The following is an 18,803-nucleotide window of genomic DNA, read 5'->3' on the forward strand; positions in this document are numbered from 1 at the left end:
ATGAAGGCACGGACAGTTACAACCATGCCTTCTCCGAGATTCAAGCCCGGGACTTTTGGTACCGCAGCCCGGCTCCCCATACCGACTGGGCGGTCTAAATCTAAGAATAAATGTAAGCAATCCAATTTAAATCAACCACTGAATCTTTTTAATCTTGTATGGATGTGGTGAACTTGCGTAATGATTAAAACATATGTTTATTGCTTTCAAAAACATTGTTCGTCTTAGGGAGGTAGTTCATTGCCAAGAAGATTCACTGCAAGTATACATTATTTCTTAAAAAAAAAAAAAAAAAAAAAAAAAAAAAAAAAAAGACTGCGCGAAGGTTTCGTGATTTTCCTGATGTATAATGTGCATATGAACCAGTTTTTGAGAATGTACTCCACAAAGGAATCCCACCTTTTAAGCAGATAGCCGTAGTGTGCTTTGGCATAATCTAGTAAATCCAAACACTACTGAAATATTATATAGCTGACTTTCGTCAGAACTAGCAAATAGACATTCAAGTAACTGACTGCACGCTGCAAGAATAAACTGAAACTAAACAAGAAATAATTTTCACTCTAAGAGTTGTAAGGTTTATATTTATTTTAACTAACATTTATTTTAAGTTTAAACTATCTTTCCTGTTAAGCCTTACTTTCCCCTGGAACTGCCAATGCCAGAGTATGTAAATTTTAGTAGAACGTGCAAGGATTCAAATTATCAGCGGAAGTATTCTGAGTTAAATAGAAAGAAAACGAGTTCGAAAAGGTGCTTTCTTGCTTCACGAGTGTGGAGGTGGCTAGTTAGAAATTGAAGAACCACGCGTTTCGGCCTGTGTGCTTGCCTCGGCAAATTGTTAATCTTTCAATGTAATATTCAGAGTTTTCTGAATTATCAGCGGTATTTTAGAACGCGGTGAGGTTAGTTACGTTTAGAGAGCCTCGTAGTTAGTCACTTGTTATTATCTCTTTTCAGTTTCTTATTTTTATTTTACCGCCGGGTCGGCGTAGTTTGTGAGCGTCAAGAGCACGTATTTGTAATTTCTAAAGTTGAATAAAAAGGGATTTAAACCCTTCTCAAGACTTTGGTCTATTTCCAGTTCTCATCAGTCACCACTTTGTTGCGTGCAGGTTGGAAGCGCGCAACTTTACAGAGTATTAGATTAAAACAAAAGTGAAGAATATAATCTCATAATTAAGTTAGCGATTTTCTCATATTTTAATGTCATGCAGTTACTTACCTTCTTTTTTCTAATCTTTTTTAGATTATATTTTTATGACAATTATCAGTAAAAACTTTATAAAAAATTATTTATTAATGACTTTTGTTAGTTAACTGTGTCGGTTGAAAATTCTGTTAAATGCTATAAGTTGCAATAATTTTCTATGCTTAAGTTTTCTTCTTACTTTATCAGGAAAAATTTATTAGTGAATAAAAAACATGAAAGTAAAAATTAGGTATCCTTCTTTCCATCTTGCGCTCACAAATCATCATCGGAATATCCATTTACAATTATTAAAGCCTGAAAAAAGCATGTCTGCGATGTTATCGTCATGTGATGATTTGCAGATACTTTATTTTTTACCACGATATTTTCGACGGCGATATTTTTAAACTGTGAAGTTTTTGAACCGCTTTATTTTCGACGACGATATTTTGTATTGCGATGTTTTCTCCCACGATGTTTTGTAGCACGACGTTTTCGCCTTGCGTTGTTTTGTCCGCGAAGTTTTCGTCCGCGGTGTTTTTGCCGCGATGTTTTCGGCTATAACAATCCAGAGGCTGTGGTCTGACCGGTGCAGACCAACTTACATAAAGGTACTAGCACCTTTATGCAAGTTGAACATTATTCGCCAAGGAACAAGGATGCTTCGGCATTAAAAACAAAAATGAAACGATCTAACTGAATAATTGTCGAATTCAATAAAAGTGGCGACGCCGTTGGGAAGTTTAGCTAGTGCCGTAAAAAGTGTAGCCAAGATTCCAGACGTCCCTTTGAAGATCTAAGCAAGCAATGTCCGACATGAATCAAGGTATATAGCAAATCGACATTCAAGTAACTTATTGCACGCTGCAAGAATAAATTGAAACAAAACAAGAAATAATTTTTAATCTAAGAGTATTAGATTAAAACAAAAGTGGCAAGTTAACCATTGTTCATCAATGCATAGAGATTATCTGGTATCCTTATAAAGCTAAGTTTAGAGCTTAAATTTATAAGGCACCATTTGAATACTTTTGCATATTTTATAACGTGTTTTGCAATATTTAACGAAATAACAGCTTATCTTTTCAGTAAACATAAATTTTATTTTTAGTTCACGGAGATAGATAATTTAAGATACATGCTTATCCATTACAGCATCACGCTCTATCTTACTTTTACTATTTCTTTCTTGATAAACTTTGAATCATCTACAAACTGGTAAATCTTTTAGAATAATGAATATTTTTACATTTTTTTTTACACTGCTTAGGAACGGTTACAATATGCAAAATACAGACGATATCAAATGTGGCGTTGCCACTCCAATATCAAGGATAACAAATATAATTATTTGTTAAATAATGAAATATTACAATCGATTTAATGCCACTTATATGAATAATTGTCGAATTCAATAAAGTTGGCGGCACCCTTGGGAATTTAGGCTTGTAGCATGAAAAATGCAAGATTCCAGGACATCCCTGTGAAGATCTAAGTAAACAGTATCTGACTTGAATCAAAGTGCTGATACTTTCGGCAAGTTAACTATTGTTCATAACGATAAAAAGAGTATATGACATCCTTATAAAGTTAAGTTTATAACTAGAACAAGTGTGCAGAGTGCAGTACCTTTATGACGATTTTTGTCTTGGCGCAATCTTCATCATAAAGGGGCAGAAACACTTCTATAAGTGTACCACTGTTTTCCATGGATGCCCTGGCATAAAAAAATCCGTACCCTTATAAGGGCGGCAGCATTATAAAGTTCAGCTTATAGCTTGAAGAAAGCAACTTTTGTGTGGGACCTTCATATTTTTATTAGGGGTCTTGACGCAGTTTCCTCAAAAGATACAGGCAGCATTATGAAACACAATTTATAAATTGGAGAAAGGAACTTTTGATGAGGAGCCGGTACCTTTATGTCAGGGCACTTCTAGGAGGGCTTATGTCTTGATGAACAATCGCTCTGACTTGCATAAAGTTGTTGGCATCATTATGACGGTATAGCGTTAAGAAATCGTCAGGATGATAGGACATGAAAATTTACCTGTTTTGCTCTATACAGTAAAGTGGTGTGGTGTATTTAATTATGGCAAAGCACACTAGGGCTATCTGCCTGAGAGGAGGGATGCCTTTCGTGGAGGACTTTCTAAGGGAAACTGGCTCGTATACACGTTACACATGGGGAAAACCACGAAAACACCCATGCAGCCAGCCCGTTCGCGGGATTCGAACCTCGGACCGAACTTCTATACAGTAAAGAATTAGATTCGATAATCCTGAACTTGCGAGGATCTAAGAACGACGGGTTTTAAGATAGTAAGTTTAAAGCTTTTACCGTTATTTTATCTATCGAATGTTTTCGGGAAGTGTCATTAAATGTGATTCTTCTACATTTTTTTTTTTTTGTTGTTGTTGTTGCTGTTGTTTGAATGTTGTTTATTGTTGTAGCTATGAATAATGTTTCATCCATTTCTAACTATCAAATCATAGGATATCATTAGTATTAATAACTGCAAATTTCATTTAGCAAGTTACCATCATGTTATCGAAAAGCATCGTTTCACTAAAAGCTTTCTTTGGAATTCCCCCATGTTTCTGGAATGGTACTTTATAAAATCATCACAGAAAGAGTTGGACACTAAAGTTTTATGAAAAGCAGGCGCTAAAATTTCTAACGGAAATGTACAAAATCACAAAAAAGAAAGCAATTATGATATATATTTGAATTAGTATCAATCTAAGGCGGAATAATTTTGAAAAAGAGAATGCCTGATAACGAAATTTAAGTGAAGTTTTTTAATATTGCAACTAAAGTGCCATCTCGTTAACGAATGCAGACAAAGTTCCCAAGCGAACTTGAAAATTGAAACAAATTTTCTCAGATGAAAAGCAAATGGCAAGACTATTCTGAGAATGCAAAAAAGTACCTAGGAACATGAAATTATTATGATGCCTTTCACATATTGTGAAACTTAAATAAAACTTCGCAGAAATCTTCAAAACGAAAGAGGGAAATGTTGTCTCGTGTTGTTTCTTTTCATGACAACTGAACTTCACTGTCATATAACTGAATGAATATAAATACTGTTCTAGATATTTCATAGGAATCTATTTCAGCATTCTCCTAACAACCCTGATCTTTCTGCCAGAGATACACATCTTTTTTCGAAAATAAAAGTGTGATAAAACTCAACTTTTGCATAGCAAGAGGAATCTGTTGAAAAGTATAAAGAATTGGCTCCATTAATAAGCAGCAAATTTCTAAAACGAACGGATAGGAAAACCTACTTCGCATTTCGACAAATGTCTCTGTCTTGTAGGTGGCTATGTGGAAAAGTAGTCTACAGTTGTAAGTAGTTTTGGTACTTCGGTGTACGTCCATTTTGAAACACGCCCGAATTGGTATACGTCTTGTTTGACGCAAAAATGTTTGTTTGGTATAAGATAGTTTGGATTACGAATCGAGTTCGATGAATCACGACAACGTGCTCTGCTCTTGCTTACCTCTTTTGAGATTTTGGACCGCCACAAGCTTCATTATGTCTATTCAGTAAATAAGTCTCACTATAACTCTGAATTTTCAAGGGATTTTGTGTTTTTTAGTAAAAGTGTTTTCGTAATTTCATTGCCAATGAGTTTTAGCAAAGTTAATGAGGAGAGTCAAGCTAAGAAGAAAATAATTGTTAGGACCACCATGGAGGTGAAAAAAAAAGAAATTCATAAAAGTATGAATATGGTATGCATACTGGGACGTGGCAGTTGCGTACCGTATGCAGAGTATTAGTATGGTGTCTACGATTGTGAAACAAAAAAAAATACGCTATTACTTCGTCTAACGTTGCGAAAGGTTTGAAATTGATTACCAAACAAAAATAAGACAAATTTGAAAATGTTAAAAAATTACTTTTTACCTGGGAAAAAAAAACATTTATGTACAGAAAAATATTGTTACGAATTTGGTATTTAAAAAGCTAATGTTAGTTCAATTATAAATTAAATGGTTTTATTTCTCGCGCAGTGCAGCGCGTGACGAATATTAAAAGAAAGCTAAGCCGGAAAAATTAAAAATACAAGAGCGCGTGCGTTAAATAAATAAATATCTCTTTTTGATTTCGAGAAAGTACTGGAAAATTCTAGCGCGTGATTTTAAAATCTTATAAAAGGAGGAAAACATCTCAGTTTGTAGTTGCTGTTTAGTTTGTTGTTCTTTAGAGAACTGCTCTTGTTGATTGTAGCGAATTCGCGGATTAGCGTTCTTTAGCTGTTTTGAATTACGTTCTATTGGACATTTGAGTAGTTAAAAGATAACTACTGTGAGATATTGTAATACTGCATGATAATTTGAGAAAATTTAAGCATTTTTGTTGTGATAATAATAAATTTTTGTTCATTTTTCATCGGACTTGTGCATTCATTTCGTAACGAACCCGTACGCACGCAACAATTTTTGGTGTCAGCTCTTCAAAACTCTTTCCGACGATGATGATATCGTCCAGGTATATCAGACAGGCTTCGTAGGAAAGGCCTTTCAAAACAGTCTCCATAAGACGTTCGAATGTTGCCGGCGCATTACGCAGTCCAAACGGCATCACTTTGAACTGCCAAAGTCCTTGTCCCGTAGTAAATGCCGTCTTTTCTCGGTCATCAGGATGGATTTCTACCTGCCAATACCCACTCTTTAAATCAAGTGTTGAGAACCACTTGCTTCCAGAAAGAGTGTCTAAAATGTCATCAATTCTAGGAAGAGGGTAACTGTCTTTCTTCGTAACCTCATTCAACCGGCGATAGTCGACGCAAAATCTTGTTGAGCCGTCTTTCTTTCTGACTAGGACGATGGGAGATGCCCATGGACTTACTGAAGGCTCGATGACATCGCTTTCTTTCATATCTTTTAACAGTGTTCGCACCTCTTCCTGTTTAGCAAACGGTAGACGTCTTGGATGTTGCTTGATCGGGGGATGATCGCCGGTATCTATTCTATGTTGTGTCAAACTAGTTCGACCCACGTCAGAAGACGAGCGGGAGAAAACAACTTGAAGATCTTTAATGACGCGATCGGCAGCATTCCTCTCTTTATCGTTTAATTGCGCATTCTGCAATAACTCCGATGTAATTCTCTCTGAGGACACGGATTCTTGGATGTTACTCTTTCTTTCAACGGTGGTTACTGGAGTACATGCTGCAACCACTTCACCTTTCTTAATAATTCTCCCCTTCTCAGTTACATTGGCGACTCTCACCGGGATAACCGTTCTGGATAGGTCGACGAGTGTTGAGGCTACTAGTACTCCTTTTGGGCTATTACAGTTATTGGGATATTCTATGATGCCGTAGCGGAAATTTCTGTTTTCGGCTATGGATCCAGGAAGTAAAATTTCTGTTCTTGCCGGTATTGTAATATTGTCTTGTGCTATGATTTTATGGACAGATTTAACTTCATCATTGACTCCAAATAACGCTATGTCCTCAGATGTAGAATGCAATTCGTTATTTTTAAAGTCCAAGGAAAAATTGTATTTCCTTAGAAAGTCCAATCCGAGTATGCAAGAATCAGTGATCTCTGCTACATATGCCATGTGATGGTAAGCGGCACTTCCAAACGTGATGTTAGCATTTACTTTTCCATCGATGTTGATCTTCTCACCGGACACAGTCTGTAGGGTAACGCAGGGCGGCGTCCAGATAAGTTTGCTTCCCAGTTGTTGAGCCAAATCTTTTCGGATGATGGTAACGTTGGCTCCTGTATCTATCGTCATATTGCAGGGAACTCCATCCTGATGACCGAGAAAAGACAGCATTTACTACGGACAAGGACTTTGGCAGTTCAAAGTGATGCCGTTTGGACTGTGTAATGCGCCGGCAACATTCGAACGTCTTATGGAGACTGTTTTGAAAGGCCTTTCCTACGAAGCCTGTCTGATATACCTGGACGATATCATCATCGTCGGAAAGAGTTTTGAAGAGCATCTAGAAAATCTTAGAAAGGTGCTTCAGAAACTGAAAGAGGCCAATCTGAAGCTGACTCCCGCTAAATGCAAATTGTTTCGAAAGGAAGTGACTTACCTGGGACATGTCATCTCTGCAGGAGGTGTGCGCACGGATCCTGAAAAGGTATCAGCGGTTAAATCCTGGAAAAAGAATGCGAGGATGCATTTAACAACTTAAAGGAGGCTTTAACATCTGCTCCAATCCTGACGTATCCTCAGCTTGACCGACCATTTATTCTCGACACCGACGCGAGTAATGAAAGTGTTGGTGCTGTTTTGTCCCAAGAAATAGACGGCCAAGAACGTGTAGTGGCATACTGAAGCAAGTGCCTGTCTAAACCAGAGAGGAATTATTGTGTCACCAGGAAAGAGTTGCTCGCCATAGTCAAAGCTGTAGAACAGTTCCATCACTATCTATACGGCAGAAAATTCCTGCTCCGCACCGATCATGCATCATTGACCTGGCTTTTAAATTTCAAGAATCTTGAGGGTCAAATAGCCAGGTGGATACAGAGACTCCAAGAATATGACATCACTATCCGTCATCGTAAGGGATCATCACACGGAAACGCCGACGCCCTGTCTAGAAGACCTTGCCAAGAAAGCTGCCGATATTGTTCCAGGGTGGAAGCGAAATACGAGCTGCTGACTCCAGTCGCAAGACAAATTACAACATCAACATCGGCTGGTCGAGAACCGTGGAGTGATGATGAAGTCAGGAAAGACCGCGACATTAAACCCATAATTGATTTAATGGAGTCATCAAACAGAAAGCCTACCTGGCAGGACATTTCTATCTGTAGTCCTACAACCAAACAATACTGGGCACTCTGGGATTCACTTCACATTCGAAACGGCGTCTTATACCGGAAATTCGAATCGGATGATGGGAAGACGTTCCGATGGCAACTTATACTTCCAAGATCCCGCATTCCTGATGTCCTTAAAGAGTTACATAGCACCCCTACTGGAGGTCACTTTGGAATAATGAAGACCTTGCAGAGAGTTCGTGAGCGCTTTTACTGGAATAATGCAAAGGATGACGTGCAAAAGTGGTGCCGATCTTGCGATGCCTGTGCAGGTCGGAAAGGACCGAGGAGACGCAGCCGAGGCAAGCTGCAACGTTACAACGTAGGGGCGCCTTTTGAACGTATCGCCTTTGACATCCTGGGACCTCTGCCACGAACTGCTGATGGCAACAAATACATACTCGTTGTCATTGATTACTTCACCAAGTGGCCGGAAGCTTATCCTATTCCTGATCAAGAGGCTGTCACAGTAACTGAGGTAATGATACAGCACTGGATTTCCAGGTTCGGAGTGCCTCTTCAGTTACATTCCGATCAGGGAAGTAATTTTGCCTCGGCAGTAATCAAAGAACTATGCAAACTACTCGGCATTGACAAAACTCAAACGACGCCATTGCATCCCCAGTCGGACGGCATGGTAGAGAGGTTCAATCGAACCATCCTTAATAACCTCTCATTAGTGGTTTCCAGAAACCAACAGGACTGGGACAAGAAATTACCACTCTTTTTACTGGCTTACCGCAGTGCTGTCCACGAGACTACCGGCTATTCTCCATCACAGATGCTCTTCGGTCGTGACCTTCGTCTGCCTTGTGATCTATTGTTTGGCCGCCCTCCGGATGCTCCTTCATCGTCTGAGGAATATATTCAAGATCTCCAGGCCCGGTTTGAAGTGATGCACAACTTTGCACGAGAGCGAGTCAACTTGGCGACGGAGAAGATGAAGACCCGCTACGATACAAGAGCTACTGAACATCAGTTCCACGAAGGAGACAAGGTGTGGTTGTGGAATCCGACTCGACGGAAAGGACTTTGTCCGAAATTACAGTCACCTTGGGATGGCCCGTATACAGTCTTAAAAAGGCTGAATGACGTCGTGGTTCGGATTCGTAAGTCTTCGAAATCTAAACCTAAAGTCGTTCATTACGACAGGTTAGCTCATTACTATGGCCATAGTACGTAATGTAAATAATTGTAAATAGTATCAGACCATGGTCCTTTTTGTTTATAAATGTGTATTTAGTATTTGATTTGTATTTAGTATTTGATTTGTATTTAGTATTTGTTTTGTATTTAGTATTTGTTTTGTATTTAGTATTTGATAGCATTTGATTTGTTTTATGTATTGCATTTATTGTTCATGTTGTTTACTATTGTAATGTAATGCTTATTAATGCATTTATGCCACAGTTGTAAGTTTAGCTTCCTGTCCAGGGATTGTACTGCCCGGGACGTGCAGTCCTTGGGAAGGGGGCAGTGTTACGAATTTGGTATTTAAAAAGCTAATGTTAGTTCAATTATAAATTAAATGGTTTTATTTCTTGCGCAGTGCAGCGCGTGACGAATATTAAAAGAAAGCTAAGCCGGAAAAATTAAAAATACAAGAGCGCGTGCGTTAAATAAATAAATATCTCTTTTTGATTTCGAGAAAGTACTGGAAAATTCTAGCGCGTGATTTTAAAATCTTGTCTAAAAAAGTCTAAAAAAGGATGTCTAAAAAAGGAGGAAAACATCTCAGTTTGTAGTTGCTGCTTAGCTTGTTGTTGTTTAGAGAACTGCTCTTGTTGATTGTAGCGAATTCGCGGATTAGCGTTCTTTAGCTGTTTTGAATTACGTTCTATTGGACATTTGAGTAGTTAAAAGATAACTACTGTGAGATATTGTAATACTGCATGATAATTTGAGAAAATTTAAGCATTTTTGTTGTGATAATAATAAATTTTTGTTCATTTTTCATCGGACTTGTGCATTCATTTCATAACGAACCCGTACGCACGCAACAATATTTATATTTTTTTTTATTTGTATGATACGGTAGAAATGTTTTTCGGTACTTTACATAAACAAAAGATATTTATGTACAATATTTCAGCTATTACATTTGTATTTTAGTGTTAAACAATGTTATAGTAATAACAACAAGATTATTTTTTATTTATTTCTTAGTGAAAAAATTCGTTTGGTATACGTTTAGACTGGCATGTTTTTGGAACGGATTAATGACGGATGCTAAGAAGCCATTATATATTTCATACATAATAAACAATTTTTCTGCCAATATTTTTGCTTATATTGCTGTAATCTATGTTACTTTAAGAATCTGTGTCTACTGTTAATTATATTCTTGTTTGTAAATAATTATTTGTGTAATTTCGAATCTTTTAGGGGTCCTGTGTTTTATAGTAATATTGTTAAAAGCTGGTGCGTATGGTACTTCAGCCCGGATGAGCGGATTATAAGAATAAGTAACAAATTAAATTTGGATTATTTCAAGAAAAGGCCAGTAAGCAAAATTATGGACATCTTAAAGTATCATTTATTTCATGTTACATAAAACTTGGTTGAAATCATACCATTTTTATATCCATATCCATATTTTCATCTTAAGATTTATTTTATATAAATATTTTTCAAAGGTTATTTTAATGTACTTATTTTAATTTCAGTGCTTTAAGTTACGGATGAACTGGGTGTTCATAAAATTTTCTGGAAATATTTTTCCTTCTGCATCTAATATTTTATAAATCTTTTGGTGTGGTGTATTTAATTATGGCAAAGCACACGAGGGCTATCTGCCTAAAGGGAGGGATGCCTTTCGTGGAGGACTTTCTAAGGGAAACTGGCTCGTATACACGTTACACATGGGGAAAACCACGAAAACGCCCATGCAGCCAGCCCGTTCGCGGGATTCGAACCTCAGACCGAACTACCAGTGTTCATTTACATTTATATTCATTATTTAACAAACTTTATATTTTTTATGACTTAGAAGATTCACAGCACAAGCAGCTTTCCTTGAAAATGGAACTAATGTAGGATTTACCCGTTAATGACACTACTGTGTTTCAGCACAGAATTACAGAGCAACAAGCGAACAAATTAATAATAAAAATGCCTTCAGCTAAAATTATTATTTTTATCTTTATTGTCACCTTACTGTCGGAGGTCTCACCGGCGGCCGAATGGTTAAGATCGCTGAATACTGGTAGTTCGATCTAGCTTGGGTTTTGATTCCAATCAAACGGGCTGGCTGCATGGTTGCCTTTTATAGCTTATCCAATGTGTAGCGCGAATACGAGCCAGTTTTCCTTAAGCTCTCCGCGAAATCATCCGTTTTCTTAAGCAAATAAGCCCTCTTAGCTTTACCGTATTCAAATAACTTAACCTAACCTACTTTCTTCGGGCTACCACTATTATGCAAATTAGTTAATGCATATGTCAGCAAAGTTTTTGAAGTTCGGAGTAAGTTGTCGGCAATGACTGCTAACTTTCGCACTATTTTTCGTCCATATCTTAAGAGTTACCTAAATTGGCATTAGCATTTTGCGAACTTACTCACGTATTTAGAAGCCTGAGTAAATGTGTATTGTAGGACTTTGCTGTGTAAGTTTGCTGTGTCAACTCAGAACAGAAAGGCACGGAAATCCTGCTTTACAATAACACCGACCACTTGCGGTGGAATTTAAACGTATAGTATAAATCAATTCAAATCTAAAATAGAATACTGCTGAATTAGCACGTCAAGTTACGTCTAGCATAGGGTTGACTCAACAAAACCTAACAGAAGCGACGATTTTCTGAAATGGCTTAGGGGCGTACTAGCCTGAATAAACTCCAGGTTCCGCTATTCTATACGTCAAATGTATGTTGTTTTACGGCTATCTCGATGCGGGCACTACTGAATAAACTCAGTGATTCATCCATTTAAATACACACTTTACTTAACCTTAAATTTACATCCTGACGAGGAAATGCGGAGAGGAGTTCAGGAAAGGTATCAAATTTAAAATAATTTGTTATGCAAAATAAGGGAAACTCCACAAACTATTTAAGTTTTTAATTTGACGTATGTATTCTGTGAGATCCCGCAAACAGCGGTGATTTTTTTTTCATACACGAGCTGTAGGTGTTACGAGAAAAAAAATAATTTAAGCATCTTTTTTTTAGATCACATTTATTTCACTTGAAATCTAAGACGATGTATGGAGTCGAGTCCGAAAATTGTAATTCGTAAGTTTCCACATATAGTTAAATAAATTTGTTTTATAATTCTGAATCCGAAATTTTCCTCTCCCTAAATATCAGCTTAATTCAATATGGTCTCCGTTATTTTTCAATGCTCCTTCTCAAACTTTGCCGTCAATGCATTTTTTTTTCACATTTTAAACTCTTTTATTTTGTTAATGAATGCTGGAAGAAGGAGGTCGGAACCGAATTTCAAAAGTATTCATGCTTTTCATTGCACTCTATTACCTAATGAAGATCCATTAATTGAAGGGAAATTTGATATGGATTAGATATTTTTCTAACTCATAGCTTCGTCGCCAGTTTATGAAGAACATCTAATATATATTCAGTTTCTCCCTCTTTCACTAGAATATCATAAGTGGCAATTACTAAAGCTTGAATTATTCTTTCCTTAAAGTTTTAATATCATACAGTGATATTAAAACTTTAAGTCAGATATACATACAGATATAATATAACCTATAAAACGTCAAGAGGATGATGTCCGGCAATCTGTTTGCTACCCAACAATTTCAAAATGTTAAAAATTGAAGATGAATTATTTTGTCCTGAACTTTTCTACTGGTAATCTATTAAAAGTCTGGTGAAATATAAAACTCTATCGTGTCCTGTAAAACATTCGATGAAACAGTGGGTTCTATAAAAGGAAAGGCTCAATAACTTTATTCTATACTAACCTTTATAAAATCTTGACTTCGGAGCTTTCTCTAAATTTCTCTTAAATTACCCATAGCTATAAGAGCTCCAACAGTAGATAAACCTCTAACAAGATGGTGTATTTACTACACTGGGGTTTAGGTAGCGTTCAGTCCGTAAAGCAGTGTATGGCTTCTCTCAGCCCCAAATTCGGGCACCATATGTTCATTTTCTTTGAAATATGAATCATTGATTCATCTGAAATACTTATAAGCCTAAGAAAATCATTATCTTGATCAATTAATTCCAGAAAAAAGAGAGTAATCGTTAATAAAAGAGGCGTATCTGTAGAGACATTCAAACGAGTGATTTGAAGATGTTATAAAGTCTGCAATATGAAAAAAAATGCTCAGTGTGTTGGTGCTTTAAATATTTAACTATCAACACGTATACAGGCCAATTAATAATAAAATAAAGATTAACAATTAAAATTTTAACTCAGAGTAAAATAATTGACTTCCTGTTTGCAGAAAATTAGGAGATGAAACGACTTGCCCTGGTCCATAAATTTCAAATTACTGTCGACCAAGTTTAAGCATAAAACTAAATATGTGGTAAACCGCACTATCTATGAAATCGCGAAACACTAATCATGGCATAGTGATTAACTAACTTTATCCGTTCGCAAATACAGCAGGAAAGAGTAAGTGAGCCAGTACAGCACAGCGGGCGATGTGACGGAAATCTCCGCTAGTCTTTACGTTCAAACATTAATGAAACTATACCTCATGCGTAACTTCGCCCAACTAAATTTGCGTAACATTCTTGTCTGAGCGACTGTTGTGACTTAAATCAAGAAGGTCAAGATAAAATTTAACTCAAGTCCAAATATTAATAAAACTTAAGTATCGCAAAGTCGCAGCATAAATTTAAAAAAATTCCTTAGGCAATACAGGGAAAGGGAGGAATGCCCCTTGAAGGTCGTTTTAAAGAAAACTTCCTCGTACCAAACCACAAAAATACTCCTGCAGCCAGCCGGTCTGCCGGGACTCGAGCCCCAGGTGGAAGTACCAGTGTTCAGCGGCTTTTACCGCTCGGCCGCTGGTGGACCCTAGTTAGAAAGTTAACAATAGTGTTTTCCATCCTATCTGAAAAGTAGTATTATAACTCTAGATAGGCTTTTGTTAATTAATCAGGTCATAATGTTAACTTAGCGACTAGTAGCTGTAGTTCATTGTCGAACAAGAAGTTGTAGCATTTGTTTTGTAGCTACATTTAGTCGTATTATCGCAAGTAGTGGCTAATAAAGGTTGTATTAGATTTTATTTTTAGTCTTGTGTAATTTTAGTTAAGTGTGAACAGAAGCGATAACTGTCCAACCATTAAAGATGACTTCTTAATATCTGCCTATAGGTTTGGCAATAAACAATTACTAATTAGTTAAGAAGTTCCAAAGAAGAAGAAGTAGAAAGAAGTCTAAGTTTTGTACTTAGAAAGTTACAAAGTGTTCCATGAATGATATTTAGTTTATATATATATATATATATATATATATATATATGGGAGATCGAAACAGCTTTCAATGGGCTTTAAGCGTAATTTCAAATATTTCAGTAATTCATTTGATTTTGTTTGCTGTTAAAACTCTCCGTCTCGTAAATTTTTCTTATTTATAATACTATATCATTTATTTTTGAAATTTTATATATTTAACGTACAAACGGCTAATTATTGCAATTTTTCAATTTAATTAACTAAGCTACCGGATTTTGCTTTCGAATAAGTCAGTCTAATACTGAATTTCCTGTTGAAAAGATGGACTCTATTAATGAAACTCTAAATGATTTTGGTATTAAGTGGGACTTTCTTAATGTGATTTCAAAATTCGGGGAATTATTACCTTTACGTTTTTCGTTATTTTACAGTAAAAACGAACTTAATTTATAAAACAGTGGCAGGGTATAGCAAGACTTGCAATTTCGAAAATACTTCTGTTGCTAATAAGTTTTTATGAAACAGCATCTCATGTTGGAGAAAAATGTTTCATGAAATGCAAGCTGAGTCAATGCGAAAAATCAATTTTTGTATTGCTTTTAGGAAACTCTCAGAGCTGCTCAAACCATAACTATCATTTAGACGCACAGAAATAGAAGAAAAAATGTCCTATACTTTAGATGCCCTGCAAATGATCCTATAATTCACCTGAATCATCTGTTTACGTTAACTAAAAATTATGATTTGGGGGAGATGCTTTAAAGAATAATTTGCTTACGACTCTTAAGCTATCTGAAGGGTTTTGTAGCGATTCCAGTCATCAGCAATCTCCGTTTTAACCACTCAGCAATATTAAACGAAAACTGTCGTACAAAACACAAGAACGCTTGTACGGTGATTTTTAGTTTATTGGCAGATTGGTAGGTGATTGGTTAAAAATATTCCTGTGATTAACTTCATTGCGATGATCTCAAACAGAACACCCTATATCTAGAAATTATACAATTTTAAATTATACAATTAAATAAATTAACAAATATATTTTGTTTTTAATTATAAAATTATTCATAGAAACGCAGCTTTTTATAGCTATTTTTTATGAAAAAGAAGGTAGTGCTTTTCTTGGAATTTCATTCAATTTTCTTGTTTGTACCATTTATTACGTACTTAATTTTTGCCATTCATTTGAAGTTTCGGCTATTTTTTAGGTGCAGATGCATGGCTATATGAAGATGCCATCTTTACAATATGGTTTATTCCTTATATATCTTACGATAATTTGTTTGTTGATGTCTTTTGTTAAACTTGGAAAATATCTGCTTTTCAAAGTAAGTCGAATTAATTACTTGTTTCTTTCTCTCTAAGTGCGAATCTCTAAAAAAATTATTATATAACACAATTTATAGAAAATATCTTACAATACAATTTAACGTAGGGGTTCTCAGCGGCGATGGTAATGATCGTCTGAGAGTCGATGAAATTTTAAAGCGATTCAGTGATGACCAAGGGGTCGACTGTGGGTTAGTAGTGGTATAATACACGGCAAATGATTGACACAATCAAAATTGCATTGATTGCAAAACGATTTATTAATAAAATTGATAATTAATTGTATATTTATGTAAAACTGTATCTTGTACTCAGGAAGATATCATACAAAATAAATATTTGGAGAAAAATGTACTGAATTTTTTTAATATATTTTTTAATCAATAATATAAACTAAATGAGAAACAAGAAATAAGTTGAATAATTTTGAGATAGGTGTTTTAAAAATTAAATTAAATAGCCTTATGCTAAATATTAAACAAAATTGCATTAATATCTCGAGTGCAGCCAACACATTACTTAACTTCAAGCTTTTGTGCAATTAGAATGCGGGATTTTATTTCTGAAAACCTGTTCATATTTGTAAAATTAAAAGAATTATTAATACAAAAATTACTTACACATAAATTTAATAAACCATTTTTCAAAACATTTGTCATATGTTTAATCAAATTGTTATCTTTATGTTATTTATGTGCAGTTATTAGTATTATAATTATGTTGTATATTATAAAGAAAAAAATATAAGGGGTTCCATGAAGAAAGCATTCCTTTAAAAGGGGTCAATGCAAGGAAAAGGGAGGCCTTGAATAAAAATCATGAACTGAAACCTGAAGATTTTAATGAATACGGAAGGCTTTAAGAAAATATAATTAAACACATGAAAAAGTTAAGGACAAAGGAAGAAATGAAAAGAAGGATAAACTCATTGTAAGAAAAACTGAATGTTTTTTACTTAGAAGAATATATGCAGTTCTTTTAGAAATGAATAGTGCATAACTTCACGTGGTCTGTTTCTAGTAAAGTGGACATTACTGATCGAATAAAAATGATTTGCAACCTTTATATGAATCTTCATGAACAAACATTCAGAAAGTCACTAATGCACAATTACCGATTTTACATCACAGAAGCTATATGCGCAAACATATAGTTGCAGTGTAAAAATAGCGTTCAATGATTATTCTACACATTTAATGAAAAGCAAGTAATACTGCAAATACAACATTTAAGCGTATTCAGACTAAAACATTGGCGTAATATCTATGAAGTAGGTGCAGATGCATGGCTATATGAAGTAATGTAAGGATAAAATTTGCATGCAAAGCACTTCAGTATATACCATTTGAATGCTGATTAGAACATAGTATGCATACGGGCCAAAGGCATGGTCTAAAAACAACTGGCAACTGTCAGAATTTTTTTTAACAAAATGAAAATATTTTTATTAAGGAAATAAGAAATATTTTAAAACAAATTTAAGTTCGCTTATTAATGCAAACTTTTCAAACTATACATAACCAACAATAACAATATTGCAAAGAACAAACTTCAAATTTATATTTTCTTTTTATCTGAAATATGAAGTTGGGCACTTGTAAGACATTTTTGTTCACTCTACTTTGTAATTCAAATGTATTGATAACTAAATATTAAATTTTCAAACGGATATTTATTTTAAATAATTCTATCATGTTAGTTTAATCATAAATATGTTGCTTTAAGTTAAACTAAAAACAAACAATTACTCTTACTTTCTAAGTTTTAAAAGAAAGTTTTTCAAAACTTGAGAATACGTTATGACAACCTAGTCTCTCTTTCTTATTTATTAAATTTTTCGTCGACCCAAAAATAAAAATAAATACATTTATACTTAAATAGTCACAGATTTCTTTATTTCTTACTACAGCTTAGCACTTGATGGCGTTTCGCTTCTGATAAAATCCGTAACTTGGTCAAACATTATTATAAATTATCTTTTTTGCGGAATTTAGATGCTGGTCAATCAACAGAGTTCTTTTCTTATTAATTCTCAACTGTGGAAAAAAAAAGTTTCTTCACATATAAATGTACTTCCAGACAAAGCGATTATTCTTTAGTGCAAAAATTTGCAAACTGAGTACGGTATTTTTGAGATCAAGAAATAAAAATTAATCAAATCTTTATCTTTAGATCTTTGAATAAGCTTTATATCACACTGTAAATTAATTAGCTCCATTTATGGACTTTCTGGTGCTTTTTCATATTCGTTTTTAATGGTAGTGAAAATCATGTAAATTCGGACTTTAAATAACTGAAACCTTAAAATATTTGTAAGAAATATATAACAGGTATGTATTCGCTGGCCGGATAAAATTGCTTCAGGGGCAACCTATCTGAGACCACTGGATTAGAAAAACAAAATTAATATCATAATCTTTTCAAGATTCTCATTCTGTGCCATACCTTAAATTTGAAGTTTTTAATTGTTACATCTCGTGACATAACTCATATAAATAGCTGAGAGTTATCTTACATTCAAAATTAATCCGGCATCTTCATATTGGGTACGTTTAAAAGAAAAGCGAAGGTAATCATATCTCAATTATACTCCTTAATAGCTTGAAAGAGACATTCGTCAATTGAAAATAAAGTTGTTCTGTGTTCATCAATTATAAGCTTAAATTTTATTCTCAGTTTCAATTCAATTTCTATTTTACTGTTTTAAGAAGCCCACTTTTCTTTCCTTATTCATTTTTCTCATTAATAATTATTATTTATTCTAGTTCGTTTTATTTTTGTAAACCAGAGAAATTGTCAAAGAGAATACCAAGTATACCTAAGGTTGGTGCTAACAATAAAAGCTTAGCTTTTAAATGTTGCGCCATTAAATAGCAGAAAAAAAATTTTTGCTTTCTGATCGTTGAGAAAACAAAAATAATTTCAATTTATTTACAAGTTTAAATTTATAGTCTGGCATCGTTATTTCACGAATATTAACCTGATTTTCAATCAAAAACAAATACACTAGTCGCTAATAACAGCGTTAAAGGCGAATAGCAGTTGAAGAGTTTTCAGTGTTTCAATACTCATATTCATAAATTCAATACTGGTCTTTCCAAATTC

The 18,803-nt window shown here is 34.8% G+C and overlaps 1 protein-coding gene across 4 annotated transcripts in view; it reads left to right on the plus strand.

The window, feature by feature from the left end:
* Positions 1 to 18,803, plus strand: part of LOC118204271 (saccharopine dehydrogenase-like oxidoreductase) — a 117,046-nt gene that overhangs the window by 54,864 nt on the left and 43,379 nt on the right. For all 4 annotated transcript variants that reach the window (XM_085825471.1, XM_085825470.1, XM_085825472.1 and 1 more), the window contains 2 exons: positions 10,377 to 10,494; positions 15,578 to 15,697. In XM_085825471.1, coding sequence (XP_085681597.1) covers positions 10,377 to 10,494; positions 15,578 to 15,697 — 238 coding nt within the window. The remainder of the gene's footprint in view (positions 1 to 10,376; positions 10,495 to 15,577; positions 15,698 to 18,803) is intronic.

The sequence above is a fragment of the Stegodyphus dumicola genome, chromosome 10, assembly GCF_044657685.1.
Source record: "Stegodyphus dumicola isolate Sdum_Otavi_A_Nest chromosome 10, ASM4465768v1".
In the NCBI taxonomy this organism is placed as follows: Eukaryota; Metazoa; Arthropoda; class Arachnida; order Araneae; family Eresidae; genus Stegodyphus; species Stegodyphus dumicola.